The following is an 18,906-nucleotide window of genomic DNA, read 5'->3' on the forward strand; positions in this document are numbered from 1 at the left end:
GAATTCAAAACCAGTTCTGCCTGATTCCAGAAGCCAGACTCATTGCTGTGCACCACACTATCTCCCCTTTTCAACAGAGGCTCAGTCCTCCTGTGGCTTACAGTTTTGTAGGTTCAGAGCTTCTGTGAACACTTAAATATTTCAGAACCAAATCCTCCTGCCTGATACATTAAGTTGATGTTTGATTTTAAAGTGGAAATTAATGACCTTGAAGAAAGACATCTGCTACACTTCTGACTTCTCTTACATCAGAATATCATTAGTTAAATAAAATTTTTTATTTTTTTAGAATGGTAATAAGAGCATTTTCAGAATTCTTTTTACCTTTATAGCTTTCTTGACTTTATTTAAAAAAAGAAACCTCAGGCTCAAAGGCAGTGGATTTTTATTCACTTGCAGAATAATCACTACTGTCAGTAAAAAGAGTTTTAGCAAAAGTTTTTTCCCTCAGAAATATTTTTTGTGTGTGTTATTACCATATTTGGAAAAATTTTTATTTTTGGTTTTAGAAATTGTTTATTTAAAAAATATTTGGGTGCACGTATGTTTTACCTTTTGCTGAAGTGTCTGAATTTTGATGAAGATTCTGAAAAAGAAAAATAGGTCCAAAGATACACTTGTTATTCAGAAAACAATATAGGAAAACCAAACCAATAATGTCTACAATCTACATACAGAAATTTCTCTGCCATGATAAAAAGAAAATGCATTTCTTGGTGTCTTATATCAACATTACTTATTAAGGAGGAAATCTAAATTGTACGGTTTACAATTTAGGTAAGGATTTAATTGAAAGAAAAGTCTTTTGTCATAATCAACAATCTTTGTTACTTGATTCAAGAAAAAAAAATTTCTAGCATAAGCTCAGGCTTCTTAGTATTATTTGAACAGTTCTGCAGATATTGCCTGATGGCAAAATAGCTTCCCTGGTGGCTCAGACAGTCAAAAAAGTCTGCCTGCAATGCAGGAGACCCAGGTTTGATCCCTGGGTGGGGAAGGTACCCTGGAGGGGAGTATGGCAACCCACTCCAGTTTCTTTCCTGGAGAATTCCATTAACAAAGGAGCCTGGCGGGCCACAGTCCATAGGGTCGCAAAGAGTCGGACACGACTGAAGCGACTCAGCACACACCCACAGATAGTGCCTAAATTCAATCCCCCTTCCACAACAGACTGATATTTTAGCATAAAAGATTTGTCATTTTTGCTGTTTACTGTGTTCAGTTCTTATTTTAACAGTCATTTAGATACAGGCTTAAAAAAATCATACAGATTCACTATATAGTTTCATTTCTTTATTTTGTAGGATTAAAAAGAGAATCTGGTAGTCAAATACTTGAGATTATATCCTGAATTAAAAAAAATACTATCTGAAATTTTGTGTTTTTCATTATCATTTAAGTCTGTGTGCATTAGCATGGTGGTTTTTATTTGCTTGTTTGTTTATATTTATTGTACACCTGCAGTTACTTTAGTAGTTTAGAATTTACTGGCTATAACTTCATTATCATGAAAACTGTATAAGGTAGGTGATTCACAGATTCACTAAAAGTTACATTTCAGTCCAAAAGCAAATTCAGTTTTCTAACAAGATTCATTTTAATTGACACTAAATTTTTTTGGAAATTTTGCTTTGACAAGTTTGCTTTGAAGGAAATCCAATTAATGAAAAGCTTGATTTCTCAAACAAACAAACTAGGGAATAATTGTTTTCCTGTAACAAGGAACTTGCTAGTGTATTCCTTTTAGAGAGAAAAGTTTTCTGTCATGTTTAGAATGTAATTAAACATTTATATAACTTTTAATTGAAGAGTATCATTCACATGAACCTTCTCAGAAGCATTTCTCTTAGATAAAATAGTTCATTTGAGCATTGATTCACCTACTAAGCTCAACACATAAGATCTTTACCCCAGCTGTGTGGGTGAGATTGCTAAACACGTTAACATGACTTAACTAGAATTGAGTTTATTCAGAAGTGTGAACTTGTATTTTAAAATCACCATAACATCCACCTACAGCACAATATGTAAGACTCTATGTTTTATTTGTATTTTGTTTATTGTGTATTTAATGGAAATATATTATGTGAGCTTCTGGAATATAATTCTAAAGAATGGGAAATTGTTTCCAGTGCTAGGTGGGAGCATGAAGTATAGATGGAGTACAACTGCATTTGTGATATAATTCTTCATTTTGCCAAAACTTACATTTAGTAAATACTTAATTACTTCCTGGTATGGCAGGAAATGGTGTTTTGCTAGTTGACCTAAAAATGCAGCCAAGAAAAAGGACAGCTTCTGAAATTTGAGTTTGTTGGCAGAAGACGTATTTCTCAGTGTTTCTTTAGTTTTAGGTTTATGGTGGGTGGGTAGATTGAACTACTTTGGCATTATTAGCCATAGTTGGTTACTACAGAAGTAATGTAAAATATACTTACTATTTGTAGTGATTTTCTTATATAGGTAGGCTTGTAGTTAAGATACGTTGAGGAAAGCGATGGACAAAATGTCTGAATGATGTTGAATAAGTTAACTTTCAAAATGTACTTAAGCATTTACTTGAGTTTACTTGGGGATATTCAACTATTTATTTTGACCCTTGACATATATGAAATAAAACTGGTAAATGTCAATTCTTTTCTTCATTTCTATGCATGAATGCTGCTGCTGCTGCTAAGTCACTTCAGTCGTGTCCGACTCGGTGCGACCCCACAGACGGAAGCCCACCAGGCTCCCCTGTCCCTGGGATTCTCCAGGCAAGAACACTGGAGTGGGTTGCCATTTCCTTCTCCAATGCATGAAAGTGAAAAGTGAAAGTGAAGTCGCTCAGTTGTGTCTGACCCTTAGTGACCCCATGGACTGCAGCCTACCAGGCTCCTCCGTCCATGAGATTTTCCAGGCAAGAGTACTGGAGTGGGGTGCCATTGCCTTCTCCATATATACACTACCATGTGTAAATAGATAGCTAGTGGGAGGCTGCTATATATCATAGGGAGCTCAGCCTGGTGCTCTGTGATGACTTAAAAAGGTGAGATGGGAGAGTAGGAGGGAGACTCAAGAGGGAGGAGATTTATGTATACGAATAGCTGATTCAATGAACATGTATACATAGAGCTGATTCACTTCGTTGTACAGCAGAAACTAACACAACGTTGTAAAGCAATTGCACTTGAGGGGAAGAAAAAAAAGACATAGGAAGTCCAATAGTAAGAAACTACTGATTTTTACCCGTCACCTATTTGAAACAATAAGTATGACAATTTATATATATTAGTATAATTGTCAACTTTGTAAATCAGTCTTTTTGAAATTTCAAGACTGGTGCATTCAAGGTAATAGAATCTGTGCTTTTCCTATCCATATAGATAAGGAATGCATACAGTCACTCTCTTTTATTAAGTTTCATATGTACTGAAGCATGTTTAGAGGCCTGGGCTCAAATTTCTATTTTGCTGCTTAGTAATCCTCTATACACAGCACTCTAAGCATCAGATTTTAATACTAAAATGAACAGTAAAATGCCACCTTCAAGGTATTGCTGGGAGGATTAATTGAAATAAAATAAAAATTAAATGAAATGAAGTAATATATAAGTGAAGATACTACTGCAATTCACTATCAAGTATTAGTCATTATCATCAGCAGTATCATATCTTTTGACTTTATCACTTGCTAAACTAGTAACAAGATTGAACAATTCATTGTAACCAGATGTCCTAATATTTTTCTTAGGCAATAATCACATATAATATACATCAGATTTCTGAGATTTAAAAAATCATATAATGCTCATTTTTATAAATAGAAAACCCAGGAAATCATTATAGAATGTGAGATCATCGAAGGAGTGTGCCTTGAAGATTCAACAAAAAGTACCGCAAAAACTGATTTCTTCATACCTGTATAAATGCTTGTCCAAGCAAGCATGGGTGCCTACCTCTGCATACACTGGTGTGCATGAGAGCCATTAATGGTCTATACAAACACTTGCCTGTGAATATTATTATATAAGCACATTCATTTAGGTAGGAATGTAGGGTAGATTTCAGTCTCATTTGAAGGTTGTATTGTAGTTACACTTTGAAGTTATAAGAAATTTCCTTTTAATTAAATCATTTTGGTATAGTAGGTTTTCATTACCTCCAAATGATTGAAATATATATGAACAGCAACACATGCATATACGTACGCACACACACACACATACGTATATACCAGTTCATCAAAAGTCTTTCACTCTCCCTAATTAATTATTGAACTCAGGTTTAAAATAATTGCTGTGTAATAAATGAGTGTATTTACCTTTGGCTTTCTCTGAAGAATAAGATTTAGTTCATTTACAGCATCCGTAATTTGTTTGGTCTCCACACATCCCAGAACACTGCATATATTTTTTACTTCTTCAATAACATTATCCACATTTTGCTGTAGATGGAAAGATTGATACCTTTTAGTTTATTGAAATCAAGAGGACACTAATTTATCTTTAAACTACCTCTCTACCTAGGAAGAGGAAACAATAAAAAATGGTTGTTTCCATGTAAAAGATTCTCAGGACTGGTTACCCTGTGATTTAAGCGTGATTTGCATTGAGTGAATGCTGAAAACTAGGACTATCAGTCCTGCTGCTGCTGCTAAGTCACTTCAGTCGTGTCCGACTCTGTGCGACCCCATAGACGGCAGCCCACCAGGCTCCCCTGTCCCTGGGATTCTCCAGGCAAGAACACTGGAGTGGCTTGCCATTTCCTTCTCCAGTGCATGAAAGTGAAAAGTGAAAGTGAAGTCGCTCAGTCGTGCCCGACCCTCAGCGACCCCACGGACTGCAGCCTTCCAGGCTCCTCCGTCCATGGGATTTTCCAAGCAAGAGTACTGGAGTGGGGTGCCATCGCCTTCTCCGAGGACTATCAGTCCTAGTTGATATATATCAACTCTAACATTATCTGATATAAAATGGGAGAGAGAAGAGACAGAGACAGAGAGAGAAAGACTGAAAGTCTCTGGTTCCTGAAAAATACTTTGAAAACCAGTCAATTTATAGCAGATCTGTGTAGAGTGCAGAATACATTTATTTTTGTAAGCACTGTACACGAGGGCAAAATTATTAAAAATCAGAGTTCAGAACAAACTTGAGACAATGAAGCTTGGTACTGGGGGTGTTAGGTAATCATTTGATGATACTGTATTTTAAGTTTATGATGTTTCAAAAATAAAATCACCGATGACAAGTACAGTCCACAGAAATGACCAAGTATTCTTAAAATCAAAATTACTGTCTCTGCTTAAGATAGTCATACACAGACTTTGTGTCACAGTTCTAAGAGCTTTTCATTTTTTTTTAATTTCTGAGCTTTCATATGTTCTTAAACTTAGCTTTCATTAAAAAAAAAAAGAAAAATTGCCCTATTTTGACCTTATTCTTTTTTGTTTTTTGTTGGTAACTGTTTAGAAATCTCTCTTTTTTTCTTTTAATCATTTGTTAATCATCTTTAACTCTATTATATTTTAATGTATTTTATCTATATCACTAAATCACTATAAAGTTGGCTTTTCAAAACACATTAGCTCAAGTCTAGAATCACAGTCATTCCAATGGAGAATTTCAATGGAGTTTATTTCAACAGAGATGGAAAAAAAAATTTTCACACAAAGATATGAATTCATAATACAAAAGATTTTAACTCTACTTATTCTAGATCATTTTCTTATCAAAACATTGTCAATATAAATACAAAAAACTGTGTATTATATTTAAGAATATAATTTTATGTCTTTTATGGAAAAACAAAGCTTTTTAATATATCTCCAGTACATTTTATAATGATTTTATAAACATTGAAAACTGTTGACAAAACCTAGAAAGAATGGCTAATTAATACTATGAAAGACACAATCAGGACTCCAAAATTGTCAACAGACTTGACTAATGAGCTAAAAATAAAATAAAACAAAACAAACAAAAAATTGAACTTAACTGGGTTAACTTGGATCTTAAGTCTTCACAAATTAAGAAAATATAACTACTCAGTTATAACATAGGAAGAAAAATTTATTACTAATACATGTGGAAAAAGCTCAGTTGTTTTATTTATGTGTGAAATAAATGAGTCCACATTGTGATGTGGCTGCCAGAAGAGCTACTTTATTGTTAAACTGGAAGACATGTACTCTCCAAAACCAGAAAGTTAGAGCTCAGCAAATGTATATAATCTGAACTGAGGTTAGTGTTGAGTACCACATTTGACACTGAACTTATTAACAAATCAAATTTTCCCCAAAGAGAGCAACCCAACTATTAATATCATATGAATATACTCTTTCTTGTGAAATAAATAATAAATTCTTTTTCCAGCTCTGCAATAAGGTTATATGTGATAAAATCCTGATTCTGTCCTATTCTACCTATGGCCATTATCAAAATTATTTAACTTCCATGTATCTGAATTCCCTCATTCTCTCATAGAATTGGAACAATAATAATTACTTATTATGACCCTGATGCTGGGAGGGATTGGGGGCAGGAGGAGAAGGGGACGACAGAGGATGAGATGGCTGGATGGCATCACTGACTCGATGGACATGAATTTGGGTAGACCCCAGGAGTTGGTGACGGACAGGGAGGCCTGGTGTGCTTCAAGTCATGGGGTAGCAAAGAGTTGGACACAACTGAGCAACTGAACTGAATTGATTATGATTATTAAATAATAATTTATTATTATTATTTGGAGAAGGGAATGGCAACCCACTCTAGTATTCTTGCCTGGAGAATCCCATGGGAAAAGAGCCTGGTGGGCTACAGTCCACGGGGTTGCAAAGAGTCGGACATGACTGAGGGACTAACACACAACACACAATTATTATTAAGGTTAAATAAGGTAAAATAGGAAAAGTCCCTGGCAAAGAATGTGGGCTAAATTTTAGTTAATTCATTTTTAATTAGTTCATTTTTATCCATTCACACAGATTTTTTGGTTTATAAGAGAAGTCAGACACTGTTCATGCCCAGGTAACTAATAATATGAAAATTATTAAACTATGATGGAGATGTATATCAGGTTCTGAGTGAATGAATTTATTTTTCATTCATACATTCTTTGTAGATATGAGATACATGTGAATTTGTTGAAATCCATGAAATATTACTAGTTAAAGTGCAAATGTTGGGTTGATTGGGTCACTCAATAGCTAATTTATTCCATCTGTTATTGTAGTCTTGTAGTGCCTCTTGTCTGATCTATTTATCTCATTTGATCTGCATAAAAATTCAGAAAGATAAATATTTCATTTTTGAGTCACCAAAATTGCTAGAATATGTTAAGTGAAATGTTGCCATTGTAGAATTAACTTGGTGACTAATTGGATTGAGTTCAACAGGGATATTGGATTGGAGATGTTTTCAAAATTTCATACTTGGAAAACCAAAAGACAGAGTGCCATGAGTTATGGCAAAATATGAAGTTTTGGTGGAATTGTGATGTATATATCTTTGATACACAGAGCTTGAGTTGCCAATGGAAAAACCAAGTAGACTCAGCCTCTGGGTACTGGGAAATGCAGCAGAGTTCTAGCTCTTGCAGTTGCTGGACTGAGCAAACATGGATGCATTACACACACACACACACACACACACACACACACACACACAGTGTACACTCATATAAACATTAGCTGAACCATAAGAAAATGTAAATCCAAAGTTTAGCCCAAAACAAAGATGGGATAAATCTGTGGATGACAGAAATTTAATGAGGGACTTTAAAGGCTGAGCATTAGCTTCAACATGGATATGTCAGTAGCCTGGGGAAAATGTCAGTGGACTTAGATACTGGTGTTTACTGCTTAGAATGGGACAAGTGCTGAAATTTTAGACCTAAAGCTATTGGTTGAGGTAGGAGAAGGGGCAGACCTGGGGCTGAGATCCCTGACACTGGACTGTCGCCCACAAAAGATGCAAAACAAAACAAAACAAAACAAAACAAAACAAAACACCAGTGCCTACTGACCAGGAGAACAATTGAGGAATTCTCTGTCAACCTGGGCATTGAGTAAGGAAAATGATTACCTGAGGAACTGTTTTGTATAGCTATGGAGTATTAATTTGCACTACCCTTAGCAAGAATTTATGCTAAAAATAATGCCAGTGTTGTTACTATTTTGGACTCAGGCAGAAGCAAATGCAAAACTTTTCTGACCCCAAACCACAAGGGCTTTGGGTGATCTGTGATGAGATATTCTACAGACACAAAACAAAAGAATTTGTCCCTAATTTCAAGAGATATCAAAGCTTAGGTTTGAGTGTTATTTTCATAGAGGTGATACCTGACAAAGAAATTGGATTTAATTGTCCAGAAGGAAAATATAAACAGAGGAAATAAAAATGGAAACTTGGGTATATAACATTTCAGAACATTTAATATTTAGATGATGAAGGAAGAAGTATGGGTCACAGTTGGAGTACACAAAGTTTTGAGACATAAACCATAAGACTACAGTTTAATGGGCATAAAGAAAATATAATAGATGTTACTAGGAAGTTTCAGTTTGGAAAAACAGGAAAAGGAAACACAATCACTTTCAAGTATATGATGACCTTTCAAGTAAAAAGGAGATTACATTTACTGTAAGTTCTGGAATGATAAATCAGAACAAATGATTTCACATTTCGGGAATTTCATTTTGGCTCATTGTGAGATATTCATTTTGGCTTGATATTTTGGAAAAAAATATTTTTTCCCAAAATTGAGCAGGCTGCCTTGTGAGTAGAGACTTCTTCCACGTTACAGGTGTGCAGGCAGTCGGCATGTTTAGAGGAAACTTTTGTGTTAAATAAGAGTTTGAAGTAGACTACTTTAAATTCTTTCTAACTCTATGGATTAGTGAAAACTAACAATACTGCTGTGATGTTATTTTATGTGCTATATTCTAACCTTAGAAATAATTGATGTATCATAGACTCTGAAGGAGCACCAGTCTAATACTTTAGAGATTAAGCATATTTGTAATGTATTTTGAACACTGGAGAAGATTGCTGACAAACTTTCCTTCTCATCTTTTTTGAAAACAAAAGTAAACTAAGAGCATAAGGGTCATGTCCCCCACCCCATTCCCTCAATTTAGCTTTGAGGGAGACCACAGTAATAATGTGTTTAAGTAGCTTGCTGTTTTCTAGGATTTTTAAAATGAATCTTAATTAACTGCTATTTCTGGTTACATACTAAAAATTATCAAATTCAATTAATTATCAAATTCAGGAGACAAATTGAGAATTTAGAATTATTTTTATTCCAGGTTCAGCAGTTAGTGCTATTATAAATTGCTCCTTAAAGATTAAAAATTGTCTTTGGAGTTTCATTTCAGCTTAAAATGTAGAACTTTGGACTCACTGTAAAAATAGAAACAGGCAGATAATATACAAAGATCATAATTTTTCCTGACTGCATTAGAGATTTGAGGTCAAAAGGTGACCAAGTAGACCAAATTCCAAAGAGTGGCAGGCCCTGCCAAGGGGAGATGGAGCACAAAATGTCTTTGGCCTTTGGCAGACACAGGAGAACGAGATGGCCACTATATAAGAGGGTAAGAATAAATCAGCCAAAATTTCAGCAGATTCTTAAAGGCTAGATGTGAGCAAACATGTCAGTCTGAAATATCTGGGAGTTCAAGACACAAGGAGACTTAACAGTCATTCGTAAGCTCATCTTGGACATCTACCAGTTATTCAGGGGAAATAATGAAGACAGTGCAGGAAACTGAAGGTCCATTCATTGGCCTTCTAGGAGAAACCCTATTTCTGTAGATCTTCCTCTTATAAGAAGCTGAAGCTCTAAGCTACTGGTTTATGATACTAGCAAAATGATAATACAAGAGGAGACAGGTATCCTCTGTGATCCTGAGCCCCGGCAAAAATCTCTTGCTTTGGAGGAAGGGAGAAAAAGCAAACAGCCTGCCTTGCAGGGATAGGTGGGACATGGGTTAAGATCCTTTGCTGGTGAGAGAATGGTTGAAGCAAAAACCTGTTGTTCCTGGGGAGGAGACTGGGGACCCTGTCTGGAGCCCAGGATCCCACGTGGATACCAATCCGAAGTCAGGAACCACTAGGAGGAAGGACAGAAAACTGTCTCCTGTACAAGACTAAGTGCAGATATAAAGTACAGTTTGGCTGCAAGAAAGTTCCAATTTTAAGGCAGAAATGCTCAGACAGTTCCAATCCTGAGATTCAAAAACACAGCCTAGGGCTGTTGTTGATCGTTACCTCAAAATTCCCTTTACTGTAATACAAAAATGAATCTATTTTGAATAATAAACAATAGCAGAGTACACTAGGAGAGAGACAATAGTATTGAGAGAGGTCGTCTCTGTGACCTAGCAAATGGGCTGTTGAAAGCTGGGGAACAGAGAAAAAGACTCTGGTACTGCAGGTGCTCTATATAAGTATAGGTGATGGTAACTAACCATTAGGGAATTTGAAGCCTGAAGTGCCCCGACTATAATGATAGGAAAAACAAAACTCAAAGCTCAAATCCTGACTAGATTTACCAACTCTACATACAAATAGCATAACAGAAGAGCATTACCCATATCCAGGTATGAATACAATTAACCTCAGTCTCTAGTATTGTTCTACACGGGGTGTTTAGGACTCAATACAAAATTAGGATCTATACCAAAAAAACAAAATATAACAATCCATTGTCAGTAGATGAAACGACTAACAAAACCAAACTAATAAATGACCCAGATGTTAGAACAATCAGACGAGGACTTTAAGTAACTATGATTAGCATGGGACAGGACATAGTGGAAAATGTAGATGACAGGCATGAACAGATGGGGATTTCAGCAGAGGCATGAAAACGATGTACAAGAGGCAAGTGGAAATCATAGAATTATAAGAATACACTTGATACTAGAGATGAAGAATTCTTTCAGTTGATTGAACATCAATCTGACCATCAGATTGAACACAGTGAAGTAAAGTATCAGTGAAATTGAAGATAGATCAAGAGAAACCATCCTACCGAAACGCAAAGAGGAAAATGAGTGGGAAGAAAAGCCAGTACACACGAGCCAAACCTGTCAGAGGCATTTATGCATTTGGAGTTCTGGAAAGATAAAAATGGGGGAGAGATATATTTAAAGAGATGATGGCCAACGTATCAAAATTCATAGGATACCACTAAAAGTTAGAGGGAAATTTATGACTTTAAACTTTGAATGATTCTATGTTTTTGAATTAGAACAAATTGAGTTTATAATAAATCTTTCCCATAAGGAAAATTCTATAAACAGATGGCTTCATTGATAAATTTTATCAAACATCTAAGAAAGAAAGAAAACCAAATCTACACAAATTATTTCAGAATGCAGAGTCAGCCAGAGGGAACGTTTCTTAACTTATTTTATAAAGCTAGCATTATTTCAATGTTAAAATCAAGCCAAATTATTACAAGAAAAGTATAGGCTGATGTCTCTCATAAACATAGATGCAGATAGCCTTAACAAAATATTTGCTAATTGAAGCCAGAAATATGTAGAAAGAGTTCTAAGTCATTACAGTTCAGTTCAGACACTCAGCCCTGTCTGGGGTTTTTGTGACCCCATGGAATGCAGCATGCCAGGCTTTCCTGTCCATCTCCAACTCCCGCAGCTTGCTCAAAGCAATCCGTCCAGTCGGTGATGCCATCCAACCATCTCATCCTCTGTCATCCGCTTTTCCTCCTGCCTTCAATCTTTCCCAGAATCAGGATGTTTTCTAGTGAGTCAGTTCTTTGCATCATGTGGCCAAATATTGGAGCTTCATCTTCAGTATCAGTCCTTCCAATGATATTCAGGACATTTCCTTTAAGATTGATTGGTTTGATAACCTTTCAGTCCAAGAGATTCTCAAGAGTCTTCTCTGACACTACAGTTCAGAAGCATCAATTCTTCAGCACTCAGCTTTGTAGTCCAACTCTCACATCCATACATGACAACTGGAAAAACCACATCTTTCAATAGATGGACCATTGTTGGCAAAGTAATGTCTCTGCTTTTTAATATGCTATCTAGGTTGGTCATAGCTTTTCTTCCAAGGAGCAAGCATCTTTTAATTTCATGGCTGCAGTCACCATCTGCAGTGATTATGGAGCCCAAGAAAATAAAGTCTGTCACTATTTCCATTGTTTCCCCATCTGTTTGCCTTAAAGTGATGAGACTGGATGTGATGATCTTAGTTTTTTGAATGTTGAGTTTTAAGCCAGCTTTTTCACTTTCATCAAGAAGCTCTTTAGTTCCTCTTCACTTTCTGCCATAAGGGTGGTGTCATCTGCATATCTCAGGTTATTGATATTTCTCCTAGCAATCTTGATTCCAGCTTGTGCTTCCTCCAGCCCAGCGTTTTTCATGATGTACTCTGCATACAAGTTAAATAAGCAGGGTGTCAGTATACAGCCTTGACGTACTCCTTTCCCAATTTGAAACAAGTCTGTAGTACTATCCAGTTCTAAATGTTTCCTTTTTGGCCTGCTTCCAGATTTTTCAGAATACAGGTAGGGTGGTCTGGTATTCCCATCTCTTTAAAAATTTTTCAGTTTGTTGTGATTCACAGAGTCAAAGGCTTAGGCATAGTCAATAAAATAGAAGTAGGTGTTTCTCTGGAATTCTCTTGCTTTTAGATGACCAATAGATGTTGGCAATTTGATCTCTGGTTCCTCTGCCTTTTCTAAAACCAGCCTGAACATCGGGAATTCTCGGTTCATGTACTGTTGAACCCTAGCTTGGAGAATTTTGAGCATTACTTTGCTAGCATGTGAGATGAGTGCAATTGTGCAGTAGTTTGAACATTTTTGGCATTGCCTTTCTTTGAGATTGGAATGTAAACTGACCTTTTCCAGTTCTGTGGCCACTGCTGAGTTTTTCAAATTTGCTGGCATATTGAGTGCAGCACTTTCACAGCATCACCTTTTAGGATTTGAAATAGCTCAATTGGAATTCCATCACTTCCACTAGCTTTGTTTGTAGGGATGCTTCCTAAGGCCCACTTGACTTTGCATTCCAGGATGTCTGGCTCTAGGTGAGTGATCACACTATCGTGGTTATCTGGGTCAGGAAGATCTTTTTCCTACAGTTCTTCTGTGTATTCTTGCCACCTCGTCTTAATGTCTTCTGCTTCTTTTAGGTCCATACCATTTCTGTCCTTTATTGTACCCATAATTGCATGAAATGTTCCCTTAGTATTTCTAATTTTCTTGAAAAGCTCTCTAGTCTTTCCCATTTTATTGTTTTCCTCTATTTCTTTGCATTGACCACTGAGGAAGGCTTTCTTATCTCTCCTTGCTATTCTTTGGAACTCCGCATTCAAATGGGTATATCTTTCCTTTTCTCCTTTGCCTTTAGCTTCTCTTCTTTAACAGCTATTTGCAAGGCCTCCTCAGAAAACCATTTTTCCTTTGTTGCATTTCTTTTTCTTGGGGATATTCTTGATCACTGTCTCTTATACAATGTCACGAAACTCTGTCCATAGTTATTCAGGCACCCTGTCTATCAGATCTAATCCCTTGAATCTAATTGTCACTTTCACTGTATAATAGTAAGGGATTTGATTTAGGTCATACCTGGAATGGTCTAGTGGTTTTCCCTACTTTCCTCAATTTAGGTCTGAATTTTGCAGTAAGGAGTTCATGATCTGAGCCACAGTCTTGTGGCTCCTGGTCTTGTTTTTGCTGGCTGTATAGAGCTTCTCCATCTTTGGCTGCAAAGGATATATCAATCTGATTTTGCTATTGACTGTCTGGTGACGTCCATGTGTATAGATTTCTCTTGTGTCATTAGAAGAGGGTTTTTGCTATGACCAGTATGTTCTTTTGGCAAAATTCTGTTAGCCTTTGCCCTGCTTCATTTTGTAATCCAAGGCCAAACTTATCTTTACTTCAGATATCTCTTGATTCCTACTTTGGCTTTCCAGTCCCCTATGATGAAGTACACATCCTTTTTTTGGTGTTAGTTCTAGAAGATCTTGTAGGTCATCATAGAACCATTCAACTTCAGCTTCTTTGAGGTTGAGGCATAGACCTGAATTACTGTGATATTGCCTTGGAATGGAATATAAATCATTCTGTCATTTTTGAGATTGTATTTTGGACTCTTTTGTTGACTATGATGGCTACTCCATTTCTTCTAAGGGATTCTTGCCCACAGTATTAGATATAATGGTCATCTGAGTTAAATTCACCCATTCCAGTCCATTTTAGTTCACTGATTCCTAAAATGTTGATGTTTATTCTCGCCGTCTCCTGTTTGACCACTTTCAATTTACTTTGATTCATTGACCTAACCTTCTAGGTTCTTGTGCAATACTGTTCTTTACAGCATCGGACTTGACTTCCATCACCAGTTAGCGGGTGGATTCTCTACCATTAGTTTCACCTGAGAAGCCCCTCACTGTATCTATAGTAGTGCAAAGATTTTTCAAAAATTGAAAATAAATGAGAAAATCATACACCTGTATGTACAGGTACAGTGAGAGACTTCCCAGGTGGCACTAGTGGTAAAGAATTTGCCTACCAATTTTGGAGACATGAGTCTGATCCCTGGGTTAGGAAGACCCCCTGCAGGAGGAAATGACAAACCACTCTAGTATTCTTGCCTGGAGAATCCATGGACAGGGGAGCCTGGCAGACTACATCCCCAGGGCTGCAAAGAATCGGACTTGACTGTGACTGAGCACTCACACACACATAGATACAGGGAAGCCTGAAGATGGCAGTGAATTGCTGCAATCTCATGATAAAACCTGAACGATGAGGAGCTGAGTCTTCTGGATGAGCCAAGAAAGTGGTTTCTCAAAATGGAAACTACTCCTAGTGAGGACACTATGAAGACTTTGGAAATCACAAGCAAAGGTTTAGAATAAATAAACTTAGTTAAGGCAGTGGCAGTGTTTGAGAGGATTGACTTCCAATTTTGAAAGAAGTTCTACTGTCAGTAAATACTATCAAACAGCAGTGCACGCCCCCGAGAAATCACTCATGAAAGGAAGAGTCACCCAATGTGGCAGACCTCATCGTTTTCTTGAGAAATTGCCGCAGCACGCCAATCTTCAACAGACGTCAGCATCAGGGCAGTACCTTCTATCAGCGAAAAAGATTACAGTTCACTGAAGGCTGAAGTTTTTGCGTTGATATTTCTAGAGAAGGGGAACGAAACGCAAAGGAAAAAAGGAAAAATACACCCATTTGAATGCAGAGTTCCAAAGAATAGCAAGGAGAGATGAGAAAGCCTTCCTCAATGATCAATGCAAAGAAATAGAGGAAAACAATAAAATGGGAAAGACTAGAGATCTCTTCAAAATAATTAGAGATACCAAGGGAACATTTCATGCAAAGATTGGCTTAATAAAGGACAGAAATGGTAGGGACCTAACAGAAGCAGAAGATATTGAGAAGAGGTGGCAAGAATACACAGAAGAACTGTACAAAAGAGATCCTCACGTCCCGGATAATCACGATCGTGTGATCACTCACCTAGAGCTAGACATCCTGGAATGTGAAGTCAAGTGGGTCTTAGGAAGCATCACTACGAACAGAGCTAATGGAGGTAATGGAATTCCAATTAAGGTATTTCAAATCCTGAAAGATGATGCTGTGAAAGTGCTGCACTCAACATGCCAGCAAGTTTGGAAAACTCAGCAGTGGCCACAGGACTGGAAAAAGTCAGTTTTCATTCCAATCCCAATGAAAGGCAATGCCAAAGAATCCTCAAACTATCACACATTTGCACTCATCTCACATGCTAGTAAAGTAATGCTCAAAATTCTCCAAGCCAGGCTTCAGCAATCTGTGAACGATGAACTTCCAGATGTTCAAGCTGGATTGAATCAGAGATGAAACTGCCAACATCCACTGGATCATGGAAAAAGCAAGAGAGTTCCAGAAAAGCATCTATTTCTGCTTTATTGACTATGCCAAAGCCTTTGACTGTGTGGATCACAATAAACTGTGGAAAATTCTGAAAGAGATGGGAATACCAGAACACCTGACCTGCCTCTTGAGAAATGTGTATGCAGGTCAGGAAGCAACAGTTAGAACTGGACATGGAACAACAGACTGGTTCCTAATAGGAAAAGGAGTATGTCAAGGCTGTATATTGTCACCCTGCTTATTTAACTTCTATGCAGGTCTCTCTACCATAAGAAACACTGGGCTGGAGGAAGCACAAGCTGGAATTAAGATTGCTGGGAGAAATATCAGTAACCTCAGATATGCAGATAACACTACCCTTATGGCAGAAAGAGAAGAGGAACTAAAAAGCCTCTTGATGAAAGTGAAAGAGGAGAGTGAAAAAGTTGGTTTAAAGCTCAGCATTCAGAAAACGAAGATCATGGCATCTGGTCCCATCACTTCATAGCAAATAGATGGAGAAACAGGGGAAACAGTGGCTGACTTTATTTTTTGGGGCTCCAAAATTACTGCAGATAGTGACTGCAACCATGAAATTAAAAGATGCTTACTCCTTGGAAGGAAAGTTATGACCAACCTCGATAGCATATTCAAAAGCAGAGATATTACTTTGCCAACAAAGCTCTGTCTAGTCAAGGTTATGTCTTTTCCAGTGGTCATGTATGGATGTGAGAGTTGGACTATAAACAAAGCTGAGCACAGAAGAATTGATGCTTTTGAACTGTGGTGTTGGAGAAACTCTTGAGAGTCCCTTGGACTGCAAAAAGATCCAACCAGTCCATCCTAAAGGACATCAGTCCTGGGTGTTCATTGGAAGGACTGATGTTCAAGCTGAAACTCCAATACTTTGGCCACCTGATGTGGAAAACCGACTCATTTGAAAAGATCCTGATGCTGGGTAAGATCGAGGGCAGGAGAAGGGGACGACAGAGGATGAGATGATTGGATGGCATCACCGACTCAATGGAAATGGGTTTGGTGGACTCCGGGAATTGGTGACAGATAGCAAGGCCTGGTGTGCTGTGGTTCATGGAGTCACAAAGAGTTGGACACGACTGAGCTACTGAACTGAACTGAAGCAAAAAATTATTTTTTAATTAAGGTATAGACATTGTACTTTTCAAGACATAATGTTATTACACACTTACTAGACTACAGTGTAAACAAAACTTTTATACGTACTTTAAAATCAAAAAAATTCATGTGATTCACTTTAGTGCCATATTTTCTTTATTGTGGTGGAATAAAACCAAATCTGAAATATCTGAGATGCAAGTTGCTAATGGATGCATACTTCCGTGGTGAAATGGCAAAGATAAGGTACAAAGTGGCTTTTCTTCAAAGAATAACTCTTATGGAGAAAAAAAGAGAGATATATCAAGTGGCAAACAGACAGATCTTTGGATACCGGAAATATTTTGTACCAAACTGATTATGTAATAAGATTGCCTATTCAGTTATTTAATTTGTGTGTGTGTACTCTTCCTGTGTTACATAACTTACTGCACAAATCTTAAGTCATCAGATTATGTCATTATTCTGATGAAACTCTTTATATCTCACTTGAAAGTGAAAGTCGCTCAGTCGTTTCTGACTCTTTGTAATCCCATGGACTGTAGCCCACCAGGTTCCTCTGTCCATGGAATTCTCCAGGCAAGAACACTGGAGTGGGAATCCATTCTCTTCTTCAGCGCATCTTCCCAAGCCAGAGATTGAACCCAAGTCTTTTCCATTAGCAGGCAGATTCTTTACCGTCTGAGCCACCAGGGAAGCCCACTTGGAATACAAATTATGTTGGGTAGTAATTATCTTCCTTACTGAAGATCTTTCATGGTTTCTTCTTATTCCTCTCTGGCAGTGTTCTATACATAGGTTTGATTTTTAGTAGTTTCAATCTGCCCTTTATTTCTGCTAAGATAGTTTCCAGTTCTGCAAAGGTGTTTTACTTCCTTTTTAACCTAACTTACCTCCTTCATCTCCTTGACTTCTCCTTTAGTGACCTTTTAGCTGGTCCATTTTACTCTATTTTCTAATGATTATTTTTGCTCCTTTCCCTCCTATTATATTCTGTTGTGAATGCAAATCAGTTTGTGACAATTTTCTTCTGGATCATATACAATCCTCTACTTTAGTGACTGTTAAAAACAGTAACTCTAACAATAAAATCACACTTGTACTTATCTTTCGTTAAACATTTTTTATCTTCCAGCCACTGTATAATATTAAGCACATTACATCTACTGCTTTGTTAATTTTTAACAATATTATTTTACTATCTTCACTCTAGTAGTGAATAATATAAGCTCAAGGATGGCTGAATTAAAGCTTACCCCCTGGCAGAATGTTTACACATACATTTGGAATCTCTGCTCCTAAACTCTGTCTTGACTGCCACTCTGGTTAAAGTATGTCTGAAATTGGAACTTCTGAAAATCCAACAGTCAGTCTGCTTATTACTAAGAAAGCTATTGTCCTAAAAATGCTAAATATATATTATCAGATACCTGTGTGCCCACTTTCTTTCTCCTTTAAATGGAATTTTTGATCTCTGTTTAGAGGCTAAATACTGTTAGATTTTGGTCTTGAGGATGGTGTGAGAAAAGAATTATTCTGCCTTCCTCATTGAGTTAGTTACACCTGAACGATAGAGAGGGGCTTCCCTGTTGGCTCAGTGGCAAAGAATCTGCCTGCAGTGTAGGAGCCTCAGGAGACTTCTGGCTTTGATTCCTGGATCAGGAAAACCCCATGGAGGAAGACATGGCAATCTACTCTGGGATTCTTGCCTGGAGAGTCCCGTGGACCGAAGAGCCTGGCAGGCTACAGTCCATAGGGTCGCAAAGAGTCAGACGTGACTAAAGAGACTTAGCACAGACACACACGAACAATAGAGGTGCCTTTTTTATTTTTTGTCCGATTATCTAGTTGGTACAGCCTCTGAGTCATGCGCTTGAAGGTGAAGTGTTTGGAGGCTTTT

At 37.2% G+C, this 18,906-nt stretch overlaps 1 protein-coding gene across 1 annotated transcript in view; it reads right to left on the reverse strand.

The window, feature by feature from the left end:
- Window positions 1-18,906, reverse strand: part of PIK3C2G (phosphatidylinositol-4-phosphate 3-kinase catalytic subunit type 2 gamma) — a 470,847-nt gene that overhangs the window by 361,871 nt on the left and 90,070 nt on the right. The window contains exons 9-10 of the mRNA XM_018048420.1: window positions 4,303-4,425; window positions 553-586 (exon numbers count right to left, since the gene is read on the reverse strand). Coding sequence (XP_017903909.1) covers window positions 553-586; window positions 4,303-4,425 — 157 coding nt within the window. The remainder of the gene's footprint in view (window positions 1-552; window positions 587-4,302; window positions 4,426-18,906) is intronic.

Source organism: Capra hircus, chromosome 5, assembly GCF_001704415.2.
Source record: "Capra hircus breed San Clemente chromosome 5, ASM170441v1, whole genome shotgun sequence".
In the NCBI taxonomy this organism is placed as follows: Eukaryota; Metazoa; Chordata; class Mammalia; order Artiodactyla; family Bovidae; genus Capra; species Capra hircus.